This window comes from Anoplophora glabripennis, unplaced genomic scaffold (assembly GCF_000390285.2).
Source record: "Anoplophora glabripennis isolate ALB-LARVAE unplaced genomic scaffold, Agla_2.0 scaffold740, whole genome shotgun sequence".
NCBI classification, from domain to species: domain Eukaryota; kingdom Metazoa; phylum Arthropoda; class Insecta; order Coleoptera; family Cerambycidae; genus Anoplophora; species Anoplophora glabripennis.
Genome location: NW_019416832.1, coordinates 33,109 through 57,924, shown reverse-complemented (window position 1 = coordinate 57,924; position 24,816 = coordinate 33,109). Strand labels below are relative to the sequence as shown.

Here is a 24,816-nt window from a genome sequence, read left to right as displayed (position 1 = left end):
TATAATATTTATTGAAAAGAACATAATATGCAACAACTCCCGTGTATACCCTGTGTTTCGTTTTTCATGGGTCACCGTTATAACTCGGTTATTTATAATTGAATTTGGATTTAGTCATAGCCGTTTGTTTCTAAAATTAAAAAAATTGTTAACTTTTAAAAATATTATATTAGCGACCTTTTCTCTAAAAATTAATATTTTGCTCTAATTCTCTTTTCCAAGTTTGAATTAAATATATTTAAAAGTGTTCAAGATATGCGTACCGAGACATTAAATTTTTACTTTTTAACTTTTCTGACTACTATCAACGTTAGATAAGTTTGTCCTTGTACTTTTTGTTTATTATTAAGCTATTACATTCTGGAGATAATCCAACCGATAGTAAAAGCATTAATGTAGAAACTTACCTGCCCCTAATACTCGTATAGTTTTATGTTTATTAAGTTTATTAAATATATTCATATCAATTATAAAATAATTATCTCGATTATAATTAACCTACCTCATTTTATAGGCATTTCACATAGGTAACATAATAAAGGTCAGTAGTGATTTAGCTAAACTCGCATTTTCCTAAAAGGAAAAGTTTGTATGATATAAAATGTTTCTGTGTATGGTTACACTATGTCTTGAGTACTGTCGGGTCTGCTTCTGCTATCCTAATGTCTAAATATCAAAATCTATTTGCTCTCTTTGAAAGCTGTGTATGAATGGCAGTGTATGTAAGAGCTGAATATGTGAGCGTTGTGCTCGGTTTGGTGTTTTTGAAAGAATAAATAAGGATATGGTTTTTAAAAAGTGACCTTTATTGGGTTATTTAATTTGCAATACAATGTATGCAATGCGGTAGTTGTTTATACAATATATACAATATAACGCACACACTTTCGCCAGGTATCCATACGCTGGTTAATAAACGTCTTTGTTCCTGGACTGACATTCGTACGTTGCATGGAATCCGCCGGGCGGCCTGATGCGTGGTCCGGTCTAGATCCAGAAAATTTGGAGAAGTGGTTCTGTTGGATCTTCGACAATCACGGGAGTCTCTTAAAGGTTTACGAGCTGAAGAGGTGCGAGTTGGAAGATTGTGTGGTATTTTTATTTTCGCCATTCTTTGGAAAGGGTGGCGTATATTTCAGCTCTCCTTGCGCCCGTCGGCGGTCTCGAGGACAGATCGGGCATGCGTTGTCGTCGTTACAGGGAACAAGGATGTCTTGACGGTAATCGTCTCATCTAGGTGGCTTGGTGGATAAATTTTGGAAGATGCGTGAAATTGTTGTCTTCTTCCCCCTTGATCCGAGGAATACAGTTTTGTATCGCATGCGTGTTTGCATCGTCTAGCTGGTGCTAGATTTTAGTGTTGGGAAAATTCGAATTAAATAATTCGTATAATTCGATAGTAAATTAAAAGCAACTAATTCGATTAACTTTTTCGATATATCGTGATAAAAATTAGTAGTATTATTTAGTATTAGTACTCCGACATCTCACGCAGGCTTGTCAGATCTCCTTTTTTTTAGACATGGATTTGTCTGATTGCTCAATGCTCAATTTCTTCGTAAACTTCTCTTTCTTCTCTAAACTCTTTCAATTTTGTAAAGACCTTTTTTTTAGGCATCAATTTCTCCAATCAGTCACGAATTTATAGGTATAATTTAAATTTATAATTCTACTAAATAATTCGAATTATTAATTCGATTTTGAAATATGAATTATTACTACTTATTCGATTGTGAAAATAATTCGATTATTCCCAACACTACTAGATTTACTGTTGGCTCTGCGCAGTCGGAGGGGCGCAGCTCTCGATTATATGCATGTGTCTTGGGCGATTCTGGCGGCAATCGCAACGTTTACGGGGTGTCGGCGGGAAAACAATGGAAAGATCGGTGAAATTATGATTTCCCGCTCCACGTCCTTGGAGCGCCATAGTAGGTCGTCTGTTGTAGCTCGTCTATGACTACATGCTACTTGGTGGAAACTGGGTCTTGCGCGATGGGTTCTCGGCGTATAAATGGTATATTTGGAAACATCGTTGAATGGTGAATTGTCATTATTTTGCGGCGGGAACTGCACCTTGCGGGTTTGGATTTCTAGTATCCTGGCGGGAAATGACTCTTGGGGACCCTCTTGAACGGTTGTTGCAAATTTCACAGTTAACAAATTGGTAAAATATAACTATAGGTACCTTAAATTGTAGGTAATTTAATTGCCTACAACGAAAAATAACTAATTTTCCGATAGGTCTAGATTTTTAAGGGCAGTAAAAAAAATGAAAAAGCACGTAATTTTGCCACTTATTTGCCAACTTAGCGTCACTTTTTTCGAGTTAATTTTTTTGATGTTATCATTCTACGTTCCCTTCATAAAGTGCAATAATATTAAAATTGACTGGACCACCATCGTGCATCAACCATAATTCCTAATAAATTTGAAGAGGGACATCTTCAAGAAGTAGAGGCAATTCTTCTAAAAGAAGATGGCAGTTTGTGTCTGTATTTATTTTAATGGATAGAAAATATAGGCCAATCAAATACTCATCAATGTTACGAACCTATACATTTAAAACTTTAAAACTGTAGTTGAAAAGTGGCTTAAAAAAATTCCATGTGAATTATCTTCAGTGATTATTATGGAAATTTGTAATGGATTTTTTTGAAATGCAAGATGAAAAAGTCTCTAAGTAAAAGAACTTGCAGTCGTCGAATATGGTACGATATCAAATATTGAGTAATATAACATTGAAGCCTTTTTTGTATATCAAATTTTTAAATATCTGGGTTAAAATACTATCACAAACTATCATTTTATTAATTCAAGTTGTCTGCCTAATTTTATTCTTTTTATTTTTTCCATAGTGAAGAAAACGAATAAAGAGGGGAAGGGTTTTTAATTTGTAACGGAAAAATCACCCCTTAAAATTTTTCATCAATATAACACTGTTTATTACATTTAAGAGCGCAGTTCAAGAGGTGGACTTAGTCATTTTCGTTCTCAATTTTATTCTAAAGGCTTTCCAAAATTTTTTCTAATAATTATATGTTGCACAGTTTACGAAATAAATGATACAATTTGATATTGTATTTATGTAATTGCTAAAAGTGACAAGACATCAAATTATTTTTTATATAAAAATAGTTATTATTATCTATTAAGAAGATTGAGTTATTATTCACACAGATTCCGACAAATCCATTTATTAATTCTGAACAACCTGTATTCGAAAATAAAGTGAATTCGAGCACATGTTTATTGTAACCACGGTATAGAAAGATCAGTAGGAATAGCTGTACATCCGCGCCAAGCCAGTTTCACAATTCATTCATATTACGTTTACGTTTGCTATCCGTAGTAAGTATTACTTACCTCTGTTGTAGGTTTTGTGGATCCTTGGTTACAAAATTCCAAACTTCGCCAGCAGATAGAATTTCATTTATCAGTGTTGAAAATAACTTCTAAACAATTTTTTTTTGCATTAACATATTTTAATGCCTTTTTGTTGAAAAGGTTGGCTTTGGAGATATATCTTTTTTAAGCAGAAAAGTTGGGGGAAAAGATTTTTCCAGCCCAAAGTAAAATATACGGTGGCACAAAAAAATTTTGGCAGTTTAAATGCATCCTAATGGTCGCTTGTGGCGCCATCGAGATACAACGAAATTGTCGATAAATTCGATTTTCTCATCCCAAATATCCCGGATACAACATTTCACGAAATTAGCTCGAAATAGTCGAAAGATATTAAAGAAATGTTATTTATTTTTTTAACTTCAACACCCTGTATCTCACCAAGGAAACAGTTTAGGTAAAAATTTTATATGAAATAGGTACCTACCCCTACTAATATTAAGTGTTCTATCTGCTGGTGAAGTTTGTAACCTTATTTTTGTTACAACCTATGACGTGTCATGTCACATATAGGTATCAAATTTGAAAGAAGTCGCTTTATTCATTGTATTTCTTTTTTTCTTAAACTAGCACCCCATATATCTCGTAAACGACCTTCCTTACGCGTGTTTATTGGAATTTCATTGGTTAATTTGTGATGAATCCACGAATCCATAATTAAAGTTTGAATAAACAGCTTAGATACTCCCTGTATGATTTAATAACACGGTAGTTAAAGATTTGAATAAAAACGAACTTGCATATTGAAAAGATTGCAGTTTAAATATTTTCCGTTTTCGCTATACCTATATGAAACATTTATATGATTTCGCAGTACGTCACTGGTCGTAACATTGGTGCGCATGTCTCGGGAATCCCGATCTGAGCGGTTTCCTCAACGCGTGCTAGATTGCCAAAAGCCAAAAGTCCCACATCAGTTCTCGATTATTTCTCAGTTTTGTTGTAGTGTGTCGAATTATTCCGATTTTCGAAATACGAATGATCTACCAAATAAACTATTTCCGTGCGAATTGTTGTTTGCCATAACAGTGTGTTTAAAACTAGTGTGGAAACTGATATTGATTAGAAAGTTTTTGTAGCCATTTTGTGTTACCGCTTTCATAATTTAAAATGTCACAAAAGCAAAATTCTAATTTTCCAGATGCGCCTGGAAAAGTAACCGATGACGACAATTGTGGATTATACGAGTCTTCCAGGACAGACAGTGGTTTTATTTCAAGTGGAAATTTATTAGTGTCTGGTGAAATTGTATCAGAAGAAATACAATCCGTATCAGGGATTCCTGAAAATACGAGTAGCAGACCACTTACTTTGGGAGTTGTAGAAGAAAAAGAAAAAGATACAGATTACATGCGGCTCGATAGTGGAGTCTGTCTCTCTGAAAGTTTTTCTAATCTAAATATTAAACAGGGTTTTAATGATTTAAATTGTCCAAAAATTAAACAAACACCTGTTGAATCGTATATTAAATCCGATTTACAAAAACAAGTACCTGTTGTAAAAGTTTCTGATGACATCCCTTGGAAGATATATTACGAACAAGACGATGATGGAGATACGTGAGTATTATTTAGTACGATTATTTAAATATATACGTCTGTTTGGGTTCATAGGTTATATGTGTTTGATATTGATATCAAACACCGACGTAACAAGTTTAAGCTTAGCACTATACCAGCTGCCGTACCAATGGCGTATCCTAAATTTACTGCTAATATATTTTATATTATTATAATAAAGTATAAATAAGTAGGTTCTTCAGTTACCATGCAAATGTTAGAGGTATTTACTACATAAACTTATTAATAGAAAGATATAGTAAGAAACATCTTTCCATTTAAAATAAAAAGTCAATGACGTCATAGCTCCTACAAGGATTTCTCCGGTTATCGCCCTATATGCATAAAATCATTACACATATTACTGGAATTATTTATGTAAATTTATGCTATCTTTCTTCAATTATCGCAATTATTGCGATCACTAAATTTAATTAGATACCTTTCAACATTATTTGCATTAATTAATGTATAGGTACATACCTACCTACCCATATATTACAGATTTTGTCACTACAATTTCAATTAAGGTAAAACCTAAATATATATTCTAGTTATGTATTATACTAGTCTTTCTTGCACATTGCATTAGGTAAGATATGTACCTAATATTTAATTTAAATTTGTTTATTTTAACAAATAGTTACCAACTTTTTAATTTGTTTAGTACTATGAAAACATGTTTCCGTTATAAGAAGACAGTTTTTATTATGCGAATTATTCAGATCTATTTAATAGTATTAAACCCGGTGGTTAAACATTAATTTGATGATTAAACACAAATGAAATTTATAAATAAATAAATAATTTGAAGATCTTGCCCCACGGGCAAAGCACTGGTCTAAATTTTGTACACTAATGCTCATTTTGCATCCAGTGCAGTGAATTTCATAATTAGGTACCTAAGTTAATAAAATATATACACATAAATAGTATAAAAAGTAACATTTGCTATTACATAAATGAGATACTTTGTATGAGACATTAAAAGAAATGTAATGAATATTGCTGCGTTCCGTATATTTCATGGATTTCCTTATTTAAGTAGATTTAAATATTACGTCCTTCATAAGTAAAAGGAAATTAAAGCAAGTACATACTTATTTCTATCGATTCTATAAGTTGTTTTATTTAAATTCATATTTTTTCTTGTAAAATTTTTCAGTAATTATTTTTTGTTTAATGATAACGCCTGTTAAGTACACCAAACTAGAAGTAGCATATGTACATACCTATTGTGCTATACAGATCATCTGCAGCTCATATTCGTTTGTCGACGGAGTTTCACGATAAATCAACCTCGAGATTGTGGATTTCCCAATTGTTAATTCGACAACAATACCTACCTAACTTGTTATTTTTTATTCATATGATATTGATTTAATAACAAGGCTTAAACATTGAAGATACACAAACGTAAATGGGTTTCGAGATACAACATCCAAATGTTTAAAATATTTAGCAATAGTAAATTTTTAATTGGAATTCAGGTATTTTTTTAATGGTTTACCTATCTTATACTTAAATACGTTTTAGCTATAATTAAAGGACTGCGAAAATTGTACATTTTTTAACAGAAAATGACAGTAAAAATAAAAATATTTTTTAAATTTAATAAAAATTCTAAGTAGGTACCTGTTTAACTTATATTATCGGGCTAGGTACTGTGGAGACGGACCCACTATTAGAACCCCTAAGCCCGCCCTGAAGTTAATTTCGATATTTATTAATTCTACTCTCACTCTTGAGTCGTTCTATAGTGGATTTTGCAACTAAGTAGTCGCATGCAATGATTTCAAACAATTTCGACGTTCTTCATGCATCTCCAGTGGTGACTCTGCAAATGCTTCGCCGCGACTGATGCGAGGCCGCTTGCGATATTTCTTCAATGGTCAAACGTCAAACCCACGATTTTACCCTTCCTCGCTTTCTTTTCCGATTGTACGTTTGATTCCAATATTTACAACTTTAACCTCGACTTTAACTTTTGAGCTCGCTCACGTTTACACATCTCAGGGATCAAATGAAATCGGTTGATCCTACATACAAACAAAATAATAATTAATTTTTCCAATTCGTCGGATGTGTACGATTTGTACGATGCGATATTTTGAATCCATAGATATCGGACCAATTGTGGAGAAGTATAGATCGCTGAATTCCTGATGCTGTCAACTCGCCGAAATGATACTGTTTGAAACAATGCACGCTCAAATTTCTTAGAATGCGATTATATTTAAATTAACACAATATATTGATTGGTTTTTTCCAATTCGTCCCCTGCATGCGGTTCCTGTAATACGTATTAATGAACACTTAGGCAAAGTATCCAATCACTAGCCCGTAACTACATTGTAAATATCAATCGGATCGCATTTTTTGTGATACATCATTAATAATTAAACAATAGTTAGGTAATTTTATCAATACTTGACTAAATCGCTTATTAGAAATATATTATAATTAATATACCTAAATTGGAAAATTTGTTTATCTTTATACAATATTTTTAAGAATTGTTGCAATTATTATAATTTTCCAAATATATTTAAAATAAACAAATAAGATTATAAGTTCAAACTTTGTTATATCTTAAAGAATACATACCACACAAATATTTATTTTCTACTGTTATTCATGGGAATTTTACAGGGCTATTGTCCTGTCCAAAAGTAACTTCACTAATTTTAAAATTTTATATTTCTTGAATTTATAAATGGCCCGCCAATTATGTAATTAGAACCATCAGCGTTATATAAATATTTTACACCGAACACTCGATTGTTTTTTTTATTATTGCCTGCAACTGAAGGTTAAGATTTCTGCTTTTTACTTTATTTCATTATTCCTCGAATTGTCTCGTGATAAAAGTGCCATGAATGAAACGGAGCCTATATTTAAATCACATAACAATATATAATAAATATAAGTATTTTTCATCACAAAAAAGTCGCAAAAAGATATACAGAAGAGGCAGAGTTTAAACCAAAAGCAAGCTATTAAGTCAAGGGTCTAATGCCACTGGCTTTTTGAGATACAGAGAGTTAAATTTAAAAAAAAATATCAGAATTACCTACCTACTTTGATGATGATAAATTAGAGGCTGAATCGGAAATAAAATAAGTGCATACCTATATTTCTAATGTCATCTCTAGGAAAATAAGTTACTTTATTTAAAAAACAAGGAATTTTAAATTTTTATTATTTTTTATTTTAAATAAACTTATTACGCAGATAAATCTAACATAACTCGGAGGAGTTGATCACTGAAGAAAGTTGTGTACCTACACCAAAATTACAATTCCAAAAAAATGTACAATTATAAAAATTATAAATGGCAAAATTGCAACTCAACAACTCAAAACTGTAAGCAATTGCAGTCAATCGCGAACAATTACAAGCAATTACGTACAAGATTACATGCATATACAAGCAGTTCTAGACATTCTAAACAGTTACAAATATTTGCAAAAATTTGCAAAATTACACACAACGAATCAATTTTATTTTTGTCAGTTTTACCACCTTCTCAATCTTGAAGTGGATAATGCATAAGTAGTCGTTTCTATTTTTTTAAATCCCATTTGAAGTACGAACATCGAGTGTCGCATCGCGTCAATGGGTCGTCGAAAAAAAAAACAATACTGGGTATAACGATATTCCGAGTAGCAACATTTTTTACCAGTTCAATTAAATTTAAAGATCCTTTGTTCAATCCACTTACACATAACAAGAAATTTACTGAATACTTACTATTTTTAATTTTTGGTTGGGCAGATTTAATTATAATGGCCTGCAAATAGTCTTCATTTAAGTCCCCTTTTTTGCAGGATTACCTTAAAAACAAACTTTATGAAATGGAACTACTGAACCTTCAAGATATTCGTAATAAAATAACCAAGGACACAGAATTAATAAATGAAAACCACGAAATAATAGTAAAAGCAATAAATAAATTGAAACGCAATTACAAGTTATGCATACAACAATACAACAAACTTAAAGCCACTTTGAACATTAATTCACAAACATTAATAAAATTTCTCACTTTTTTTTCATGCTGAAAAGGAAGAGAAAACACGATGTGTACTTCTACATTTCGAAAACTATACTAAATATACAGGATATATATTGGTGAAATGAGAGAAATCAAAAAAACGCAGATTTCAAAAATATGTAGGGTATTCTGTTGGAATTTGGTTTTTGAGAACACTATACCTACAAAGTTCAATATCATTAAAAAAAACTTCTACTTAATAGCACTACTTTTTTACCTAACATTTTTTTCTAAACTTAAAAATAAAAAGTTGAGGGGTTTGACTTTTGTTACCGAGCAATTACCCATATATGTATTTTTTTTTTCGACTAACAAACAGTACTTATGTATCTGAAAGGCAGTTCTGGTTTTTACCATAAACACCATATAATTATAGTCAATATTCCCTCTTGTACATCAATGAAAAAATTAAATTTAAGTTCAAATAATTATGACGGTGAAGAAAATGGTATTAGCTGACTTCAAGATTCAAAAAATGATTAGTAAAATGCAATATTCAAGTTTCCATCATAGTAACCAAGATGTATAGAAATGGTTCAAGATGCACTTGTGTGTAAAAGTAATTTTAATAAAATTATCAAGGGGAAAACCGCTGACCACTAAAATACTTATTTGCATAATTATTTACTCAAATATTACTCAAAGTAATACTCAGTATTACTATATGAGTAATTACTTATTACTTGTATATATTACATCAAATTACTCCTTCAATTATATGATTTTTTTCTTAAATCGGTAAAATAATCTAATAAACAACCATCTTTCTTTGGTCGTAGTAGCATTATAATACCTGCAATACCTATTATAATACCATTATTATTATTTCACAAATAAACTGGAAGAGATAATTTTTCTTAGAAATACAATTATTAGGAAATAAATGCACTTATTCAATTTCCAAGATATTCAGTGATATTGATTCAAGGATTTTGAGTGGCAGAATTTCTGTGCTGCTATCAGTTCAGTGATTTAACTAATTTTATTTCTTCAGGCATCTCCACACTGCGATAGTAGAAGGGTTTGTAGAGGTTGCTTTGGCATTAATAAGGGCAGCCCCTCATCCCAGACTTTTGGATACACCGAACGATGATGCGCAAACGCCGTTACATCTTGCCGTTGAAACAGCTCAATGGAGGATAGCTCGGTGGCTTGTGGTAGCCGGAGCCAGACCCTGTCCGAGGGATCTACAAGGCGATTCTCCTCTGCATATCGCTGCTCGAGCCGGAGACGTTAAGAGTATTAAAGCTATTGCTGACCCGGTACAACAACAAGAAAGAGATGCTCTCGCTCTCAGCTATCAAGGTCACATGTATCAGCCCTGTGACTTGGATCAATGGAATTATCTAGGTAAGGTAGTTTTTTACCGCACTTGTTTGAACACACTGCTAAAATTATCTTGACTCATTCAAACACATTCATTTAAAAACTAATATATTCAATAACACACCACGAATTAAAAGGAAGTAGACACCAGACACCTCGTTTTGTCCGATATCGAAAAATCCGTGATAAACGTTCCATTTTTTTTATTTACTAAAACTGCTTAGAGTAGGAATCGTAGATGTTTTTGAATATTCATTAATATCAATAGTTTTAAGAAGGAATTATTTGAATGAATGATTCATCACAGAAAATACCATATCGATACCAACAAATCTTTCTATTTTTAAGTACCTAGTTATCTCACTTGAACTTTCAAATTTTATATAATAACATGCCTATCAGATTATTCTTAAATCACTGACATTGGAGTACAAATACAACTACAAAGGCATATTATAATGTTACCGGTTGGTTGTCGGAAGGAATCATATATGTATGTATATTACAGAAACATATCAATATTATTCTTCGGTAAATAATTTCTGAAGTAAATGAAAACATAAATCATTTGAATATTCTTGTTCAAAAAGTTATTAGTTATTAACAAATTCTGAATAAAATAAGCTCAAAATTGCTTAAGTCGTTTAGGATTGGATTAGACGATGTAAATTAAAGTGGGTTACTGTGCATAAGGTGAATTTTAAATTTGTACATTTTTAACTGTCGATAAACGAGTCCAGTCTGTAATTTTTCAAAATTCCATATTTTTATGAATATTTTGCCAAATCATATGTTTAGAAAATTATTTAGACCTTACTCCTTTAGTTTGATACGGCAGCCTAAATCTAGCTATAATGAGCTGTTTAAAAAATTGTAACTAGTTTATGGTCGATTTCATACTAAATTATGCAACATTCTAAATCCAAATTTTAACATCGTAATAAAAAGCGAATAATACAGGGGGAACCTTAAATGCGTACATATACTCTAGTCTAGACAGCGCTACACGTTACATGGGTCATTCCATGTCAGGTGATCAAATTAACAAGATAATTGTTTACTCAGCATCTCCAATCTTACTGAAATTTGGCATAGGCGCAGGCATGCATCTGAGACGTTGTGTAAAATTTCACCATCATAAGTAGTATAGCTCAAGGTCTCCAGCATAAAGCCGGTGTCAAGTTTCAAGTGCTAATGTTCCTCAAAAATGGCAACCAAGCGCAACTTTTTGTGCAATGCATGATGATTGAAGTGCCAAGGTTTAAAAAGTTTTAGTTTTATCTTATGCTTATAACTTTGAAACAAGACTAAAAATTTGTTTTGGTGAGGTAATAAAACCCATTACTGATTTTGAACTACCAAAGTATCAGCTATTGAGTTCACTTTGTTTTCAAGATATGTGCTATTGAACATGAGGTTTACATTTTATGCGTCAATTATTGTGATTTCTCAAACCCAAATAGCACATAATATTTTCCTCCAATCAAATTCGTTTTATTGCAATAGGATAGAGCAAACTTTTTTTGTTTTAGTCATCTTGTTACATTTTAAAGACACGTCCTTCAAGATAAAAAAAATTACTTTGAAAATTTGCACTTATTTGATTACGTGTCATGACATACAATTATATACACATAAATAATCTCCAGGACGATGATTTTCAGTCACACTGAAATTACCAAACTGGATTTTAGAGTGAATTTGTCATGACCCTTCAATATTCGTATTGTAAATATCAGTCATAAAAAGTGCCTAAATCGCAAAGCATATGTAAGTTAAACTTAAAAAGACATAATTTTTGCAGCTTAAAATCAGTAATGGATTTAGTTAGTTCACCAAAATATAGTTTTTAGAAGTTCTTTTTTCAAGATTTGCTTCAAATTGACATGGCATTGATTTGAGTAACTTTGTGGAATAACAGCAATAAAACTAAAACTTTTTAAAGCTTGGCACTGCGACCTCTATACAGAACACAAAACATTGTCCTTTGCTGCTGTTTTTGAGAATGGTAGCAGCTACCGTTCCACAACAGTTGCACTTGAAAGTTGGCAATACACACGCGCGCGCGGTTGTATAGCACATGTGACTATTTTTCAGGAGATTCTAGCGCATCCTCTATACTTCTAGTGAAAATTCGGTTTGAATTTTTATTCAACACTAATACCAAATTTCATCAAGATCCAAGATGGTATCAAAAATGTGATTTGATTATTTGACATGGAAATGACCCACATGTATTTAAGTCTTTTTGCGAGAAAATTGGAAATATGAAAGTAAAGTTGAAAAGAATAATAAATAGAAAACTTGTTGAGAACCGCTAGCTGCACTGTTGCGTATACAACTACCATGCAGTGTTGCCGATATTACACAGAGTGATTAAAAACATTTAACATTTAACCTCACTTTATTTCACTCCACGTGTTCGACATTGTTAGTCAATTTCTGTTTCTTTCTCTTGTTATTTACCAGTAATTGATGTTATATTTAATGTTGTATATTGTTATGTCGAACTTATTAAGATTTTCAACGTTTCCTAAATATTTTTTGGTATCTAAAATTTAACGAATAGCTCCGATGATGACTATGTAGTCGAAAGCGCTCAGCTAAGATTTAATAATAAAGTAATTAATATTAAATGTACAGGGTGTTTTCTAAATCATAAGTGTCATATAAGTTTGCAACTTGCTGTGTACATGGCATGACAACTCGAAAAACCAGGGTAGGTACGGACCGTTATAGCTTTAAGGCTGGCGTTTTATAGACAAGAAATAGCACTTTTAGTAGTAGACAATGATAGAACAAGAAAGTCCATCTAAATTATAAAAATGTTGAACTACAAGGATTCCTTTAATTTTAGTAGTGATAGATCATGGAAAACATGGGTAACCATATAAACATCGGAATGTAAGTAATAATTATGATTAATTCATGTGTTAAGGGCGCCGTAGGTATTCTTTAATAAGTGTTTTCCACAAAGACAAACATTTACTTGCTTAGTCCTGCATATAAAATTGTTTACGTTTATTTATAAGTACGTGAAAATAATTCTTAAAATGTGGGGTTAGGATAACAACAAACGCATATATTATAAACGCTTTTTTTTAATTATTATTTTATTTGAGTAAATTTAAATAGTAACAATGAATAAACAGAACATCAAGGATTTTATTTTTGTGCTTACTTTTGTTCTACACGTTTTACTTTTCAAGATTTCAGTACCTAAAAACGCCAGAAATTTGACTATTTCTCTGCCAGGAATATGGCCACCTTAATAGTTTCATAAAAGCATTCTGTGTAATTATTATGTTTATAGTACCGTACGCGATTTTCTGTATTTTCAACAGGTGTGTAAAGTTCAGTAAATGTAATGACTCTGAATGTATTATCAGCTTGTAAACTTTCGTATACCCTGGATAAAACTTATATAACTGGTGCAGTGAAGAGATATTGTTTCTAACTTGCTTAGATTTTGTAAAACCCTTCTCAAAAGACTGCTATAAATTCACTGAAAATTGCGCATAAAAACGCCCTCCATAAAACCACTACGGTTGTACGAACATTGTATTTAAAATTTTGTTTTAAACAAAAAAATCCTATACATAAATTCTATGAAATTTATTTCATAATAGGACTTTAGCATTATTTTATATTTATTTCATTGGGCGATTGTTTAATTTAAATTTAAAGGAGAACCCATAATTATTGTAAGCATTTTATTCATTAATATTTAGTCTTTAAATTTTTATTTTTTATTTTTTACATTACTGATGCAAAGTTAGACTGAACATACGCCGCCACTGATGTAATGTATTTATTATACACCATTTTGAACCGGTAGTTTGGAATTACCAATTGGACCACCAGGTTATTCAAAAAACCCATAATCGAACTTACATAAAATTATTTCTGGTTATAGTTTTTTTTTATTATATCTTAGATCTAACACGTTAATAACTCATTGTATGGATTTCGTCTCTAATTAATGTTGGATTTTCCTAATTCCTCGGCATATTTTTGCGGTGACCGACGAAGTGTTGCCATTCTAAAATGCATTTCTATTAATACGACTCGCCGCAAAGGATTTTTACAGCGTACTGGACGCCGGAATGCTTGGAGAAACATTAAGTTGGGAAAACCAGACACGTCTGGCAGCCCAGCAATACCGAATTCCGCATAGTTTCTGACTGCCTGTCGCTACCATCGTGTCCCACCGTTGTGTCTTTAATATTGGATATATTTTAAGACGTCTCATTGATGTAAGCGCGTTCTAACTGTCACTGTTAATAGAATTAAACTACTAAATAGAGAATTATTACTTCATAATAGAAATAGATCGCTAAATTCGTAGGAATGGTGGATATGTTGCCATAAAAAATTCTAATAATTGTGCGGTTACTGTTCAGCCATTGTTAATAAAATAGTAAATAGTAAAATAATCCACAAAAAAACACCGATACTGACGAAGGCGACATAACCAGAGGTTAGGGTCGCTTCGCTAATTAAATGATACACGTCACGGACCGTCAATATTACGTCCGTAGTTTTTCTTCCCTGTTAAATGAACCGTTACACATTTAGAGATTATATTTAATTTAACTCTAAAAGTTTAAATTCTTGCAGTTGCAGTAAGCTTATTAATGACGTGACGAAGTGCGACCAGAAATATATATATTTTGTTAGAAACACACTAATTATCACCGAATATTACATTAAATACAAGCTTTTAAATTGAAATATAAAAGGTTTATATAGCCCTTAAGATATCTAGTTAATAAGGGCGTCTGCCGTCGAATGCCGAGTGTTGAATGGTGAATGTATGGTTCCTTGTCTCGTTTGAGGAATTTGTTTATTTTACTTAGCCCTTGCCTCTCTTGTTAAGTGCTCACATTATCGGTCCTCGATCGATTTCTAACACGGTTTTTCGTGACTAGAGTTCCACTCTAACAATATACAGGGAGACCAAATAACTGCTGCAGAAAAACTAACAAGTATTCTGTAACGACAAGATATAAATATAAAACGAAGATTCTGAACCATTTATCACCAATCCGATTGCCAGTTCACAATCTAACCTACAAGGGATTAAATTCTAGAATAAAATTCACGGTCATAAATATATTACTTACGCCTGGTTTCTGTTTTTCGACCAACCTTTCAAGCTGTGACACCATGGCCTAGGGGCGACCGTGGTTGCGAAACTCTCTCTCTCAAGATTACTTAAAAAGAGGCTTCATTACACACAATAGAAACATATAAAACATTAATGATGAAAATGGATATGGACAGGTATTTCAGCCGTTACTGATGTTTTTTTGCTTGTTTCAACAGATAGGGTTTTACAATTTTATTCACCGAAATATATACAAACACAAAATAACATTTAAATACTAAAAAATTTATCTGTAAGATTGGAAGTGTCTTAAGCTTCTATTATTTTTTTTTAATTTTCGTAATAATTCAGAAATAAATAACTAAATAAATAGAAATAACATAATAATATCACTATTCCTATTCCCCCTATTCAAAACCACATTATTAATTAAAAGTCGATGATTTATGAAAAAGATTAGAAGGCGTAGAAGTTGCCTTAATATCCCGTGTATAAGGAACCATAAATTCTTCGGTGTTTTAACTAAACTTTTATCTGGTTTTGATTTGTTTAGTTACTAGGGGAGTTAAAGTTGAAAAGAAAATAGTTTTTCAAAATAACCCCAGACTTAGCCTAATTTAAAAAATGAAATTTGATAAGCTAGTAGGTAATTGCATCCACAAAAATGGAAAATAACCATTATTTTATTATATGTTCTAAAGGTCGCATTAACACAACACGCTGTATTGCACATAATTAACATTTTTGTGTATTTAATCAAGTAAAAATTATATGTAGATTTAGAAAACTAATCCTCGACTGATACTTATAGAAGTTTATCATTTAGAAGGAGAAAAAATAACGGACTACGTATGTACTTAACCGTTGTTATAATATAATAATAATAAAGATTTGTAATAGGTTTATTTAGGATTTTCCAAAAGATAATGTCATGTTTCCAGATACGGTTACTAAATTAAATTATTTATCTAGGCACTGGAAAATCCTGACCTTTATAATACGTTGAATACGTTTAAGTGAATAGACAGAGTATCAAAATAATTTTGCTAATGTAAGGTAAATGTACCAAATTCGGATAGGTACCTTAAGAGACATTTTTACTTGTATATTTTCAAATATAATCTAATTCCCTATCACAGTAAAACAAAAATGATTTTGATTTGAACAACCTTTATTTTGGCAATTTTTATACACAAAATATCGTTACTATGCTAAGATATTTGTTAGAAAAATAAAATATCACGTTATATTCTCTGAACCTAATTCAGACATAGGCATCATCAAAGGTGTGTAAAAGTGACACCCTAAAGTACATAAAGTAGACGCAGTCTGTAATTCAGACATTAGTTTCACCTAATTGCGACACGTAGTACTTAACATTAAAAAGAAAAATTAAAATTCATAAATTTTGCCATTTCGGGAACTGTAAAAATACCTCTTTTGTTATTATTTAATAACAATTCTATCGGCTTTTCAATTCTTTCACATGTCAAATTTGTATTAAATTATATCTTTTTTGAGGGGCGGTTTCCAGTTAATTCCGCTGGGAGTCATAGCACTTATGAAAGCTCTATCATTATGTATTTCTTCTATTACGCCCGGAAATTTTTTTATCAAAGTATTTGACAATAACAATGGCTCCTTCTATGAAATTTCTGTCAATGTTTACGACAATTTCAGAAGATGAAACTGGAGAGTTTTCTTTTTCATGTAGATTTACTTTTGCTGTAGTTTTAATGGAAGTTTTATTCTTTCTTGGTCTTTTTCTTTGTTTTTCATTTAGTTTTTTTGACGTAGCCTTTTCCTATTTTCTTTTTCCTTTTCCTTTATTTCTTTCTCCTCTTTTTTACTGTTATAATATGCTTTCCACTGTTCTGAACTAGCAACGCTAGGCACTTTTACCACGGATTTTTTCTTTTTTCCTTCATTTGATCTTTCAGGCCAAAATAAAACATTTTTAAAAGGTGATAGAACTAAAAATGGTACTCCACTACCATCAACTGTTTTTTCTTTATTAGGGCTTTTTTCTATTTGTATTCCCGTTAGTTTGTCTTTTTCTGGTGACAACTTCTCTTGTTCTTTATTTATTTCGTTGTTCTTTATTTTTGTTTCTTCTGATGGGTTCTCTTTTTGTACAATTAACTTCAATGCTATTTTGCTAATTGTCTCAGCATTGTCCACCTTTTCAGTTACCTCTTCCTTCTCTGCTACTGAATTAACATTTGTTGCATTTTCATTATGTTGTTTTTCTATATCTGCTGATTGAATTTCATTTTCTACTTCTACTACCTGCACTCCGATCTCTTCATTTGTTTTAGTATTATCTAGGTTTTCTATTCATATTTCAGTTATCTTTTGCTTTCCTACTATTAAATTAACATTTGTTGCTTTTCCATTTTCTTCTATTGTATGTTGTTTTTCTATATTGGATCGCGTTTGATTTTCTACTTTTTTTCGCTGCACTCTTATTTCTTCCTTTGTTTTAGCAGTATCCAAGGAGTAGTTACAATTTTTTTTCGCAGACATTCTATAACAACAAAATGCGTCTCGTTACTGATTGACTTTCAAAAAACATTTTTTGCTGCACAGATAAAAAATCTTCCTTTCGAATGTTTCATTAGTGTACATAAAACGGACACCCGGATATTATTATGACACCCTGTATCCGATTTAGGTTAGCAGGCTAAAATTTTTTGAACGAAAAGAGAAAAACAGGATACAACTTTATGGATTTAGAAAAGGACATATAATACATGTTCCGAAATATTTAAATATATGCATAATTCTGACAACCCGTGTCAGAATTACGAAATGTGTATTCTGTTTGTCCAAATTTCTGACACCCTAATAATTTTAGGTTACAACCAAAAAAACACACTAACTTTTAGAAATATGGCAGAAAACATATATAAAGACTTATAATAATTAAAAAATATATTTTATAGCTATGATGTAATAAATAATCTTACCTAAAACTCACAAGGAAGCAGGTTTTCTTAGAACAAAACTGGCATGATCATGCACTTGTCACTTCGTCGAACTGCTACAAATATATTTGTAGGTTGGTAGCTCTGATTTTTGTTTTAGAATGTCGCAAATGACTACAGATGGCACCACATAAATTAAAATATTTTTACTCTAAAGTAAATTCTTATCTTATTAGATAAAATAAAAAGTGTTAGAATTTGGTATAGTGTCAACATTCGGTACATTTACCTTAATGTCGCATTAAATGTAGGATTCGATAGATTTACGCTTTTAAATTTACATATTGTTGATTATTATTATCATGTAAGTGAAGTAAATATTAGGTAGGTATATGCATTATGTGTACTTATATACATATGTATAATAATTTTAATATGACAGTGTGTTTATTCTGAATATTCCAAAGTCACATATTTAAATTGTATGTAAATGGAATGGATAGTATGCCCGATTCACCCAGCTCTTTCTATCCAAATTATTCAAAACTAATAATAATTTTACGAGTTTAGTTTGGTACCACTCTCCCGTCAACAACGGGCCAAATCATATGCTCCGAGCTAAATTTAAATCAGTATGCCAGTTTTTTTGAGGTAACCCGCTCCATTTTAGGATCGTTGATTCATCTGGTAGCTTCCTGCCAGTGCTAACGTGTATTGGCGCAAATTGAGGACATGAGGATAATGGAGTTCATTAGAAAAATTACCTCAAATATTTTTCTAGTAATTTTATTTCTGAGAATATATCTTATCCCATAATTGAAAATATAAGTTAGTAAGTATAATTTTGCAATATTGACTTATATCTAGGTTTAGTCATCATTTTAATTTATGCTATATACAATTAATAGGGATTAATTTTAATAATCGGCTAAGTAAAAATCATAGGAGACACTATGTAACTATCGAGATTGATACTTTTTACTATACGAGTACCTATATTAACATATTTCTTTAGTACCTACCTACTTTTGAAGACTATTGTAAACGTGTGTTGACATCTCTCCCATGAACAGCAGTATGTACATTATTTATTACATTGAACACTAACTTATTTGACGTCATTGTTATTTACATTATCTTCTGCAGCGTTTGTAGTAAAATTATAAATACTGTAGTAAATAAAATGAATATTCGGAGAAAAAATGGAAATATTCAAAATAGATCGTCGGGTGCAAAATCGCCCACGAAATCACAAGGTATTCTTGTTCATTTGAGTACAGTGCTATTTTTAAATTAACATTGTTACGTTGCCTGTACACTTTAAAACTTTATATGTAGGGATTTCCGAAATACTTTAACGATATCGTAATAGGTATCATACAGCCTGTATTTCTAACCATACCATTTGTGGTAGTTAAAATTATAGCGTAAGACAACAGCACACCTACATTCTGTCTACAGTATATCCAAATTCTCTTTGAATTTATTAAATCTCAATGGTCACATGTTCTTTGCATTATCGTATCAATAATAAGAGTTAATTAACGTAGATACTCATGGGAGTAGCTACAAATTTTGGTTGGGGTGGGTCCAGGACTGAAAAAAGAATATATAATATATATACAGTGCTATTTTTTTAAAACCTGACAGGCCAACTTTTTTATTTAAAGTAATAGACTAGTACTTCCAAATGCAAAGTTGCAGGAAATAACTTGATTAAGAAGAATTTACAAATAATTCTTTCCGGTGTTATCAGATATCTACTAAATAGATAGCTACTAAACCGATATTTTTTTAAATGGCAACACCGTAATTTTTTAACATAATTTGACAAACCTTCAAATTTTAAATAGAAAATGTTATGTCTCATTTCTTTATTGGAGTAGCCGTTTTAGAACAATCAGCAAAAACAACGAAAAAATCTGCACTCGGCAGGAACTAAAAGAAGTTAACAGGGCAATAGTAGGTCTTGGAAATTAAACAAAAATTGTGGTGTTTTAAAGAAGACATCATTAGTGTACTGTCATTGTGTTATTTGACAGCTGTTGTATTTGAATGTGTATAAAAAATAACGTTTTAATTCAGTTGCTAAGTTGAATCAGTTCCAGAATCAGTTCCACAATCAAGCCTCAAGAGAAAGTTGAATTAATTTTTAAGCCTCTTCCAAATCCGGAGTTTTTAAAAAATAACTAATAACTGAAAACAACTGGTAGTGTGTGCCCAAGAATCTGCAAAAGGCTGAAAATCATTTTTTATACACATTCAAATACAACATCTGTCAAATACCACTATGACAGCACAATAATGATAGCTTCTTTCAATTAACACAGTTTTTGTTTAATATCCAAAGCCTATTATTGTTATGTTAACTTCTTTTAGATCCTGCTGAGTGCAGATTAATTTCTTTGTTTTTGTTGATTGTTCCAAAAAGGACTACTCCAATAAAGAAATGTGACAGCATTTTTTATTTAGAATTTCAAGGTTTATGAAATTATGTTAAAAAAATCCGTTGTTGCCATTTAAAAAAATATCGTTTTAGTAGCTACTGCAGAAATCTGACAACACCGGAAAAATTATTTGTAAATTTTTCTTAATCAAGTTATTTCCTTCAACTATGCATTTGGAAGTACTAGTCTATTACTTCAAATAAAAAAGTTGGCATATGTCAGGTTTTAAAAAAGTAGCACTGTATACACAGTGTCCCAGAATAACGTGTACAACGGAAGACTACAGATTTGTGGACTCAAAATAGGCAGATTTAGGCTAATTCACCTATATCCGAAATCGTTTCGCTTGGCCGCTAGATGACCTCAAAGTAATTTTTTTTGAGTTTTGTAAATAACTCGAATAGGCATTAATCGATTTTGATTATTTTGAAGGTGTGGACCTTTGCTTTCAATCTACACATTTTGGTGTTATACAGTGTTTTTTAAAACTTAGAACTCCTACAAAATTGAGGTATGGTGATAATAATCTGTTTATAACTTTTTCCTCTTTCGGGCAATAATGACAAATATTTTTTATTTAATAGTTGATACCATTTGAAAGTTTTTGGGCCTCTTGTAAAATTTGATTAAATAAGCGATTTGGCCACAAAAAAATATTTTTTAAATGTCTACATTGTCATGCCACCAATACTTAACAAAGCCCTAGATGTCTCTGATTTTGTAGGTTGAATGTAATTGATTGTACCTACCAATTCTTGAGATAATGATATATGTACCACATGTTACTTCATTTTTCGATATGGATACACAACATACGACGAATTAGAGTTATTTACAACGTGCCTAATTTTATTGAAATAATTCGTAAAAACAATCAAATACAATAAAAAATGCTGGAGATAAAAGTAACAAAGTTGATATTAAATTAAATACAATTTATAAAAACTTTTCAAAATGACCACTTTCTACAGCAGAAGTTAATTCGGCGAAGAAAGTTAAAGGACACCCTTTGCAGTTCTTAAGGGCTTTTATTTTAAACATTTATGGCATTTAAGATATGCCTCCATGTTGTTTTCAGAGTGCCCGAAGATAATAGTCGCAAGGTGTTAAGTCTAGTGAACGTACAGGGCAGTTAACAGGAATGTTATCCCCTCTGCCGACGCATCGACGAGTGAATCTTTGGTTCAGATACTGCCGGACATTTACAGTGAAATCTGGTGGAGCGCTATCATGCATAAACCACATGTTATGAGTAATAACGACACATCTAATAACTCGGGTTTTGCAAAAGTTCTAAGTAAATTCCCCATTCACTCTATTGGGTAGAATAACAAGGCCAATAATAATGCTATCAATGATCCCAAACCAAACATTGATGCGAAATTCATGCTGATTATGTTTCACTTTCACAGTATGTGGATTTTCTTGAGCATACACATTGTGAATATTTATTTATCATTCCGCTCCTAGTTAAATAGAATAGGCAGTTACAATGACTTAAAGATCAAATGGAAATTACGGTAAACCTACACAATCAGAGCCTACTAGCACTTTGTTAAGTATTGTCATATAGGTAGCAAGATGTATACGTTTAAAAAATATTTTTTTGTACCCAAACTGCTCATTTAATTAAAATTCTACAAGAGGCTCAAAATCTTCCAAATGGTATCAGCTATCAAAAAAAAAAAATAGTTGTCATTATTGCCCAAAAGAGGAAAAAATTATGAACGGATATTATCACCATACATAAATTTTGTAGGAGTTGTAAGTTTTAAAAAACTCTGTATAACACAAAAATGTGTAGATTGAAAGCAAGAGTCCACACCCCAAAAATAATCAAAATCGAATAATACGTATTCGAGTTATTTACAAAATTCAAAAAATTTTCACGAACTTTCGCGATTTTGGATATAGGTGAATTAGCCTAAATCTGCCTATTTTGAGTCCACGAGTCTGTGGTCTCCCGTTGTACACGTTATTCTGGAACACCCTTTATATTTATATAAAATTTGAATACGTTTTGATTTGATTCTAAAAAAAAGGTCACGGGTGGGCACCGGGCTTTCTGGGATGAGCTGTGCATAAACCCTGCCCTCCCCTAGCTACGCCCATGTACATAATATTTTGAAGCTGTCTGCAAAAGTATATACAGGGTGGCCAAATGAAAACGAAACAGAGCCATTTTCAGGAACTGCGTCAAGATTGTAGAAAACCGCTCAGACCCGTCGATTTTAGATTAAAGGGGGACATTCTTTGCAGGTATTTTTGACTCGGCCACTTTCATCCCCAAGCAATATTTAAATGGCATTGGGGGTTGAGTAATATTTCTTTTGAAAGCTCTTACAATTCTCTTTACAACAGACTTTAAATTTTATAATTCCGCCTAATATTTTGAAAAAAATTTACATTTTAAAATTTAAGTTATGTTTAGTTGCTTACTTACTACTTAGTTGATTAAACGTTCAAATTGATGACCGCCCGCTTCCATACAAGAATAAAGATTTTGTTCGAAACGTTCGCGTTCATTCCGAAGTATTTTTGGAGTGATTCGACGGCATTCGTCGACGATTCTTTGACGCAAATCTTTCAGCGACGCTGGCTGTGTTTTATAGATTTTAGTTTTTAGGTATCCCCACAAAAAGAAATCAAGGGGCAATAAATCCGGGGATCGTGGAGGCCACTCAATACTGCCTCTTCTCCCAATCCAATTCCGTAGAAAACGTTGCTCCAAATACTGACGGACAATTAACGCATAATGCGAAAGAGCACCGTCCTGTTGAAAAATGAAATGATCTTCATCATACTCTGGAATATTTTCAATAATATCAGTCAAGGCAGGATCAATAGCGTCTTCCAGTAATTGCAAATACATTTGGCCAGTCAAATTACCAAGTAGAAAAAAAGGACTGTGTATGCACCCCGTGAAAAACTCTTGGGTTTGAATCGGACCAATAGCGGCAATTGTGACGATTTAGCGTCCCGTTCAAGAAAAAACTGCATTCATCAGAAAAACAGATGTTAAAAAGGAACTGTGGATCGTTCCCTGCTCGCTCACTCATTATTTCGCAAAATTGCAAGGGCGGCAGTCATAATCATCTTCATGAAGTTCCTGGACTAAATGTATTTTGTAGGGATGGAATTTATTCTTCTTCAAAATGGTTTGTTTGCTAGTTCGATTGATCCCAGACATAGATGCCAGCTGCGTCGTACTTAATGTTAAAACTGCAGCTTCACTAGCTGCATTAACTATAGGTTTTTCAATTTCTCGTTTTTTATTGGCTACTTTCCCTGTCTCTTGAAATTTTTTTACTAACTCTAGAACATACTTCCTTCTGACATGTCGATCTTGATGTTGTTCATTAAATAGCTGAGCTGTTCTATTCGCACATTTATTGTTCATAAAGTAAAGCGAAATGATATCTACCCTTTCCGCAATGGAATAAACCATAGTGTTTAGTTTTCAAAAACACAATTAAATAAAGTAACAACCAACGCTTCAAAATAATATTAGAAAATAATATGGAATCCACTAATTTTACGTTCATTGTCTGCGTATAGCATTCAGTTCTGTTTTTACAATTGTATTTTTTTACGAAAGGGATAACACATCGCCAAAAACCAATGGAACGCAAGAAATACTAAATTTATACCATTGGCGTACTTAACTCGAATGACTGACATTTTTACCGTTACTAATTGTTTGTACATAAGTTTCAACTTTAAAATAGAAATTCTTAATAAGTATTGGGCGGTATTATAAAATTTAAAGTCTGCTATAAAGAGAATTGTAAGAGCTTTCAAAAGAAATGTTACTCAACCCCCAATGCCATTTAAATGTTTTGGGGTGATGCTTACCCTTGCTTGGGGGTGAAAGTGGCGGAGTCACCCTTTAATCTAAAATCAACGGGTCTGAGCGTTTTTCTACAATCTTGACGCACTTCCTGAAAATGGCTTTGTTTCGTTTTCATTTGGCCACCCTGTATAT

At 31.8% G+C, this 24,816-nt stretch overlaps 1 protein-coding gene across 1 annotated transcript in view; it reads left to right on the top strand.

The window, feature by feature from the left end:
- The first annotated feature begins 4,289 nt into the window (after positions 1-4,289).
- The window catches only part of LOC108911400 (NF-kappa-B inhibitor cactus-like), a 29,637-nt gene continuing 9,110 nt past the window's right edge, over positions 4,290-24,816 (top strand). The window contains exons 1-2 of the mRNA XM_018716333.1: positions 4,290-4,964; positions 10,016-10,371. Coding sequence (XP_018571849.1) covers positions 4,516-4,964; positions 10,016-10,371 — 805 coding nt within the window. The 5' untranslated portion in view covers positions 4,290-4,515. The remainder of the gene's footprint in view (positions 4,965-10,015; positions 10,372-24,816) is intronic.